The sequence below is a fragment of the Oncorhynchus tshawytscha genome, unplaced genomic scaffold, assembly GCF_018296145.1.
Source record: "Oncorhynchus tshawytscha isolate Ot180627B unplaced genomic scaffold, Otsh_v2.0 Un_contig_5353_pilon_pilon, whole genome shotgun sequence".
NCBI lineage: Eukaryota > Metazoa > Chordata > Actinopteri > Salmoniformes > Salmonidae > Oncorhynchus > Oncorhynchus tshawytscha.
Genome location: NW_024609363.1, coordinates 101,029 through 110,000, shown reverse-complemented (window position 1 = coordinate 110,000; position 8,972 = coordinate 101,029). Strand labels below are relative to the sequence as shown.

General features: G+C 49.1%; 1 protein-coding gene across 3 annotated transcripts in view; it reads right to left on the bottom strand.

Moving 5' to 3' along the window:
- Positions 1–8,614, bottom strand: part of dpysl4 (dihydropyrimidinase like 4) — a 44,782-nt gene extending 36,168 nt beyond the window's left edge. Inside the window, exon 1 of one of the 3 annotated variants that reach the window (XM_042315006.1) lies at positions 8,194–8,614. In XM_042315006.1, the coding sequence (XP_042170940.1) occupies positions 8,194–8,577 (384 nt within the window). In that variant the 5' untranslated portion in view covers positions 8,578–8,614. Of the gene's footprint in view, positions 1–7,300; positions 7,647–8,193 lie in introns of those variants that run through there. The other 2 variants (XM_042315007.1, XM_042315008.1) reach the window with 2 other exon arrangements.
- Between the last annotated feature and the right edge of the window lie 358 nt (positions 8,615–8,972).

Here is an 8,972-nt window from a genome sequence, read left to right as displayed (position 1 = left end):
TGCTGCTATCAGTAGGGGAGGTGCTGCTATCAGTAGGGGCGGTGCTGCTATCAGTAGGGGAGGTGCTGCTATCAGTAGGGGAGGTGCTGCTATCAGTAGGGGCGGTGCTGCTATCAGTAGGGGAGGTGCTGCTATCAGTAGGGGCGGTGCTGCTATCAGTAGGGGCGGTGCTGCTATCAGTAGGGGCGGTGCTGCTATCAGTAGGGGCGGTGCTGCTATCAGTAGGGGCGGTGCTGCTATCAGTAGGGGAGGTGCTGCTATCAGTAGGGGCGGTGCTGCTATCAGTAGGGCGGTGCTGCTATCAGTAGGGGCGGTGCTGCTATCAGTAGGGGCGGTGCTGCTATCAGTAGGGGCGGTGCTGCTATCAGTAGGGGCGGTGCTGCTATCAGTAGGGGAGGTGCTGCTATCAGTAGGGGAGGTGCTGCTATCAGTAGGGGAGGTGCTGCTATCAGTAGGGAGGTGCTGCTATCAGTAGGGGAGGTGCTGCTATCAGTAGGGGAGGTGCTGCTATCAGTAGGGGCGGTGCTGCTATCAGTAGGGGCGGTGCTGCTATCAGTAGGGCGGTGCTGCTATCAGTAGGGGAGGTGCTGCTATCAGTAGGGGCGGTGCTGCTATCAGTAGGGGCGGTGCTGCTATCAGTAGGGGCGGTGCTGCTATCAGTAGGGGAGGTGCTGCTATCAGTAGGGGAGGTGCTGCTATCAGTAGGGGAGGTGCTGCTATCAGTAGGGGAGGTGCTGCTATCAGTAGGGGAGGTGCTGCTATCAGTAGGGGCGGTGCTGCTATCAGTAGGGGCGGTGCTGCTATCAGTAGGGGCGGTGCTGCTATCAGTAGGGGAGGTGCTGCTATCAGTAGGGGCGGTGCTGCTATCAGTAGGGGCGGTGCTGCTATCAGTAGGGGCGGTGCTGCTATCAGTAGGGGCGGTGCTGCTATCAGTAGGGGCGGTGCTGCTATCAGTAGGGGCGGTGCTGCTATCAGTAGGGGAGGTGCTGCTATCAGTAGGGGAGGTGCTGCTATCAGTAGGGGAGGTGCTGCTATCAGTAGGGGCGGTGCTGCTATCAGTAGGGGCGGTGCTGCTATCAGTAGGGGCGGTGCTGCTATCAGTAGGGGAGGTGCTGCTATCAGTAGGGCGGTGCTGCTATCAGTAGGGGCGGTGCTGCTATCAGTAGGGGCGGTGCTGCTATCAGTAGGGGCGGTGCTGCTATCAGTAGGGGCGGTGCTGCTATCAGTAGGGGAGGTGCTGCTATCAGTAGGGGAGGTGCTGCTATCAGTAGGGGAGGTGCTGCTATCAGTAGGGGAGGTGCTGCTATCAGTAGGGGAGGTGCTGCTATCAGTAGGGGAGGTGCTGCTATCAGTAGGGGCGGTGCTGCTATCAGTAGGGGAGGTGCTGCTATCAGTCAGTAGGGGAGGTGCTGCTATCAGTAGGGGCGGTGCTGCTATCAGTAGGGGAGGTGCTGCTATCAGTAGGGGCGGTGCTGCTATCAGTAGGGGCGGTGCTGCTATCAGTAGGGGCGGTGCTGCTATCAGTAGGGGCGGTGCTGCTATCAGTAGGGGAGGTGCTGCTATCAGTAGGGGCGGTGCTGCTATCAGTAGGGGCGGTGCTGCTATCAGTAGGGGCGGTGCTGCTATCAGTAGGGGTGCTGCTATGCTGCTATCAGTAGGGGCGGTGCTGCTATCAGTAGGGGAGGTGCTGCTATCAGTAGGGGAGGTGCTGCTATCAGTAGGGGAGGTGCTGCTATCAGTAGGGGAGGTGCTGCTATCAGTAGGGGAGGTGCTGCTATCAGTAGGGGAGGTGCTGCTATCAGTAGGGGAGGTGCTGCTATCAGTAGGGCGGTGCTGCTATCAGTAGGGGCGGTGCTGCTATCAGTAGGGGCGGTGCTGCTATCAGTAGGGGAGGTGCTGCTATCAGTAGGGGCGGTGCTGCTATCAGTAGGGGCGGTGCTGCTATCAGTAGGGGCGGTGCTGCTATCAGTAGGGGAGGTGCTGCTATCAGTAGGGGAGGTGCTGCTATCAGTAGGGGAGGTGCTGCTATCAGTAGGGGAGGTGCTGCTATCAGTAGGGGAGGTGCTGCTATCAGTAGGGGCGGTGCTGCTATCAGTAGGGGCGGTGCTGCTATCAGTAGGGGCGGTGCTGCTATCAGTAGGGGAGGTGCTGCTATCAGTAGGGGCGGTGCTGCTATCAGTAGGGGCGGTGCTGCTATCAGTAGGGGCGGTGCTGCTATCAGTAGGGGCGGTGCTGCTATCAGTAGGGGCGGTGCTGCTATCAGTAGGGGCGGTGCTGCTATCAGTAGGGGAGGTGCTGCTATCAGTAGGGGAGGTGCTGCTATCAGTAGGGGCGGTGCTGCTATCAGTAGAGGAGGTGCTGCTATCAGTAGGGGCTGTGCTGCTATCAGTAGGGGCGGTGCTGCTATCAGTAGGGGAGGTGCTGCTATCAGTAGGGGAGGTGCTGCTATCAGTAGGGGCGGTGCTGCTATCAGTAGGGGCGGTGCTGCTATCAGTAGGGGCGGTGCTGCTATCAGTAGGGGCGGTGCTGCTATCAGTAGGGGCGGTGCTGCTATCAGTAGGGGCGGTGCAGCTATCAGTAGGGGCAGTGCCCCAGTCACTCTCTCCCCTTCCCTCTCTCCCAGCTCCACTCCCCCCTCTCTCCTTCTCCTTCTCCCCCAGTTCTAGCCCTGGTCACTCTCTCCCCTCCCCTCTTTCCTCGGCACGGGGTCTCAAACGAGGAGAGGGGTGAGGGAACTACAATGCCCTCTCTAAAGGCTGTTCCTCCTCCAGCTAGTACTGCCTCTACTGATGCCACCATGCACTCAGTTTACACTATGATCACATCAGTCATAGGACAAAGTCAATGGGGAGTAGACAGACAGACAGACAGACAGACAGACAGACAGACAGACAGACAGACAGACAGACAGACAGACAGACAGACAGACAGACAGACAGACAGACAGACAGACAGACAGAGACAGAACAGACAGACAGACAGACAGACAGACAGACAGACAGACAGACAGACAGACAGACAGACAGACAGACAGACAGACAGACAGACAGACAGACAGACAGACAGACAGACAGAACGAAAAGACAGACAGACAGACAGACAGACAGACAGACAGACAGACAGACAGACAGACAGACAGAACGAAAAGACAGACAGACAGACAGACAGACAGACAGACAGACAGACAGACAGACAGACAGACAGACAGACAGACAGACAGACAGACAGACAGACAGACAGACAGACAGACAGACAGACAGAACGAAAAGACAGACAGACAGACAGACAGACAGACAGACAGACAGACAGACAGACAGACAGACAGACAGACAGACAGACAGACAGACAGACAGACAGACAGACAGACAGACAGACAGACAGACAGACAGACAGAGGTTCTCAGTGAGTTTAGGGGGCAGAGAGACCCTGTTGGGAAAGACAACAGTGAAGCCATAATGTAAAGTGACAGATCCACAGAGAGCCAGGACACCAGAGGGACACCAGAGGGCTACACTCTAGGACTTCACAGTTTAGGTTCAGAGTTACTGCTGCTACTGGTTGACAAAAAAACATTGCACTCTAAAAAATATCTGGGATAAAAACAACCCAATTTGGGTAACTATTGGACAGAACACACATTGGGTTATTATGACCCAGCCAGTTGGGTCATCAAGCTCGAGACCCTGGGTCTCGACCCCGCCCTGTGCAACTGGGTACTGGACTTCCTGACGGGCCGCCCCCAGGTGGTGAGGGTAGGCAACAACATCTCCTCCCCGCTGATCCTCAACACTGGGGCCCCACAAGGGTGCGTTCTGAGCCCTCTCCTGTACTCCCTGTTCACCCACGACTGCGTGGCCATGCACGCCTCCAACTCAATCATCAAGTTTGCGGACGACACAACAGTGGTAGGCTTGATTACCAACAACGACGAGACGGCCTACAGGGAGGAGGTGAGGGCCCTCGGAGTGTGGTGTCAGGAATAACCTCACACTCAACGTCAACAAAACTAAGGAGATGATTGTGGACTTCAGGAAACAGCAGAGGGAACACCCCCATCCACATCGATGGAACAGTAGTGGAGAGGGTAGCAAGTTTTAAGTTCCTCGGCATACACATCACAGACAAACTGAATTGGTCCACTCACACAGACAGCATCGTGAGGAAGGCGCAGCAGCGCCTCTTCAACCTCAGGAGGCTGAAGAAATTCGGCTTGTCACCAAAAGCACTCACAAACTTCTACAGATGCACAATCGAGAGCATCCTGGCGGGCTGTATCACCGCCTGGTATGGCAACTGCACCGCCCTCAACCGTAAGGCTCTCCAGAGGGTAGTGAGGTCTGCACAACGCATCACCGGGGGCAAACTACCTGCCCTCCAGGACACCTACACCACCCGATGCTACAGGAAGGCCATAAAGATCATCAAGGACATCAACCACCCGAGCCACTGCCTGTTCACCCCGCTGTCATCCAGAAGGCGAGGTCAGTACAGGTGCATCAAAGCTGGGACCGAGAGACTGAAAAACAGCTTCTATCTCAAGGCCATCAGACTGTTAAACAGCCACCACTAACATTGAGTGGCTACTGCCAACACACTGTCAATGACAATGACTCTACTCCAGCCACTTTAATCATGGGAATTGATGGGAAATGATGTAAATATATCACTAGCCACTTTAAACAATGCTACCTTATATAATGTTACTTACCCTACATTGTTCATCTCATATGCATACGTTGATACTGTACTCTATATCATCGACTGCATCCTTATGTAATACATGTATCACTAGCCACTTTAACTATGCCACTTGGTTACATACTTATCTCATATGTATATACTGTACTCGATATCATCTACTGTACTCGATATCATCTACTGTATCTTGCCTATGCTGCTCTGTACCATCACTCATTCATATATCCTTATGTACATATTCTTTATCCCCTTACACTGTGTATGACAGTAGTTTTTTTTTTTTTTGGAATTGTTAGTTAGATTACTTGCTCGTTATTACTGCATTGTCGGAACTAGAAGCACAAGCATTTCGCTACACTCGCATTAACATCTGCTAACCATGTGTATGTGACAAATAAAATTAGATTTGATTTGATTTGATTTGATTTGAAAAACCCCATTGTTTTCTTTAAGAAGAACCAGGTTGGGTTGTTGATGCAGGGTTACTGAGCTGTGATCCATCGGGTCAGATCAGAACACTGGGAGAGTAAATGTCATTCCAGTCCATCTGTTCTGTTGTCTTGTCAACACATGTTAATGTTGAGCACTGACACTTCTGGGGCTTTAATAAGGTTTACACAAGAGTATGAGGTCCTTATAGTGCCTATGGCTTCTAACAGATTTGTTAAAATATTTAAATAATAATATAATTACATTTATAATAAAATATGTAATAGGCAAAAATATTGAAGGATAATTTAAATTTGCAGTGTACAAACTCAACATGACAAATAAGAATGACATTTACTCTTACGGGTGGCCAAAAAGAACTCTAAAAACCATGCCCCCCTAATAGACAAATGCCTTTGGATTACCTAAACATGGGTTAATTTAACCATCGAATGGGTTTTTATTGTCATGCTATGTTCAGGAAGTATGGCCTATTGGGGGCGTGGCTTTCAGATAGGTCTTGTTGACCATTCCAAAAGAGTAAGACATTCCTGTTCATCATGTTATGTTTTGTACACTGCTAATTAAAAATATCCTTCAATATTTTTTGAACATTTCATATTTTAATATACAGTTCATAAAATGATTATGTAAATATCATAACGAAGTGGTAACTATCCCAACATTGGGATATGCATATGCACCTGTGGCACTCATTTTGTGTAAGTCTCGTTAAACTACAAAAGTGTCTGTGCTTAACCTAAATACGTGTCGACAAGACAACAGAACAGATGATCATCATGAACAGATGACATTTACTCTCACGGGTGGCCTAAAATAACTAACTGAATGCCACGCCCCTATTAATCCATACCTCCAGACTTCTGATCTCACCCAATGGGTCATAGCTCAATAACCCAACTAAGTGCTCAACTGGCTGGGTCAAAAATAATACCATGTGTATTCTGTCCGATTTTTACCCTGTGTTGTTTTTAACGAAGATTTTTTTTTTGAATGTGACTGGTAGACAGACTGATGGACGGACAGACGGACATACAGACAGGCCTACATGCAGACAGGCAGGCAGGTAGAGACACAGAACGACAGACAGATAGAGAGACAGGCAGATAGACAGACACGGCCCCAGAAGAACAGACAGTAAGCTACCATCAGTGCCTCCCAAACAGAAAGAGTGTAACCAGGGAACAGTTATCATTTCTCTCACACTGGTCTTTTGGTTACAGTTAGGAATTATGGCAGTCTTAATCTCTGTATTGATTTTAGTCATGTAGCCTTTTTATTGGCTTCATATTCAACTGCTGCTCGTCAAAAATGGGGAGAATAATTCCAAAGGAGGAGAATGTGGGTCATGCCGGTTAAAGGAGCGGCCCTGTACTGTAGGCTTTGCATCAGCCAGACCACTGTGTCAAATTGCCCGGAAGAAAATAGGATTCAGTGTGGCTTCGCTAACTACGCCCTGTCTCTGTTGCTATAGCGTACAACTGTGTGCTCCCTTCCTCCGCATGGATGAATCTGTCCCGTTTTAACGACAAGGGGAAACCTTTAGCAGGAGACATAGAGGCTATCGGAGACTCAGACAGACCGTTTCGGCTGCAAGATGTCCATGGTTTGATGGTTAACGATATAGGCTGTCGTGGTCACTTAGAAATGCATCTCTGAGACGTTTGAGATCTTTGTTGAGTCTTTTCAATGGAAAACATTTATTGGACGATATTATATGGAATTCAAATGTATTATTTGGCCGGATTCTGCATGACATTCAATTAAATCACTGACTGAAATGTGGGGACATGCGACAATGCGAGACAGCTCTCTGATCAGTCCACAGCGGCCAGCGCCGCCATGATCAATTCACTACAATTTATTGTTAGCCTACATCATATAGACTCGGTATGTTTTAATTGCAGCCTTCTAGAAAACGTCATGACATGAACAGGACGGAACAGACATTCGATGCCAAGAGAGTATCTTGTTCGGGCTTTGACATTGTGAAGTCTGTAGACTAAAGCAGTAGCCGGTTGTTGCGTGCCTGTGAGGGGTGTATAGAAGAAAGATGATTGAAATACGATTTATCACACCATGTAGGTTACCTTTTTCTCGTTGCAATCGATAAATAATACCGGTGTGTGGGGCGACAAACGTATATACCTACCGATGAACGAGGAGTGCCTACCGACAAACGGGGGATGTTCTTCTTGCCTTGGTAAGACATGCCGGCCGGTGTAGCGGTTCACTGGGAGGCAGAGCTTTGATTCCCGATGTTTCAAAACACACGAGAAACGGATTTATCACCGCTTGGTAGCCTATTTCCTCGCTTAAAAATCCGTCGTCGGAGCCAATTTCTGTAATCTAATTTACACTATCCTACTGGTCAGATCGTGTGAATATAGGAATATACAAAATAATAGAAACAATATGTTCTAGGTTACTATTACTTTGTTAGTGCTGTCGCGCACCAGTCAGAGCCCTCCCTTCAACAATACATCCGGCTGCCTCGCGCACCATCTGCTCGTTTAATATTCCAGACACATCACATCCTACCGGCTAATGGCTGGCATCACACATCCTACCGCTAATAGGGGCTAGGCAGGCATCCTGGCAGGCTTTTGCCCCACACAGCCACAATAATTTAGTGGCCACTTAAAACTTGTGTTCTTGATAAAACTCGGAGCCTGTTACCAGTGGGAGTAGCCAGGTGTTGAAATCACAGATACACATGTGAGATCTCTTTCTTTAGGCCATGGGAAACCAATGGGCAGAATAATGGTCATTTCAGTGCCATGCCCATTGGGACAGCTCCTATAGGCTAAACATTGATCTAGCTTAGAATAGCCTAAACATAGCCATGGGCTATACTTGATCAATTCATTACATATCAATTAGATTGTGTTCGGTTAACTTCCTCCATAAAGATATACGTTCAAAACACAGAGAGGAAAAAATATCTGATTTGTAAATTGACTTTTGACATGTTGTCAATTCAGGCACCGCACAATATAACATATCTTCAACTGGGGAAAATAAATCTGTGAGGTGTGGATTTACCTCCCGTTTTCCATTGTGCTCACGGTTGTGTCCAGGTCCAGTCTGGTAAACGATTTGACTCCGGGAGGAGCCGGTTTCGGTCCCAACTGCTCTGTCTCCACTTGGTCTGGTCTCACTGACCGACGAGAAGTTACTCACACTCCCGGTGTCACTGAAAGTATCCGACCAGCATTTCTCCTCGTTCTTAATCTTAACATGCCGTCTCACAGACTGGGGGCTGCTGTTGTACGACTCAAAATTTAACGTTTTATTCTCATAAGCGCCTTCCACGTTGCAGAACATGCCGCCGAATTTGACCCTGGGTTTCGGGCTGTCTGTCCCCAGTTTAGACAGCAACGACCCTTCATCGTCACTATCTCTTTGGAGAAGTTTCCTCTCTGCCATGGCCAATAACTATTCTTATTCTCAGAAAGAAAGAAATTAAAACGTTCGTGAAAAATATCCAAAGTTGAAAGTTGTCCCAAGTTAAACCTAAGAGTTAATTCCCCTTTTAAGTAGCCCTACAATAGCAGAGGACTTGGTTAGTCAAATGACTAGAGGAGCTGTCCACTGGGGCGTGGTCCTGAAATAACCACAGTACAATACTCTTACTGGGAGAAAGATACGACAGGCGACCAGGGGAACTACGGGAGGTCTTGTTCTCATCGGCATGAAATGTTGATGTGGGTTCATCGCCATCAGTGAAATCCAATCGGGATTCTTCAACTTCCACGCCGAGACGCTAATTGTTGTAATGGAAACGATGACATAGTGTCATTTGTTGAATAATAATTCACAAA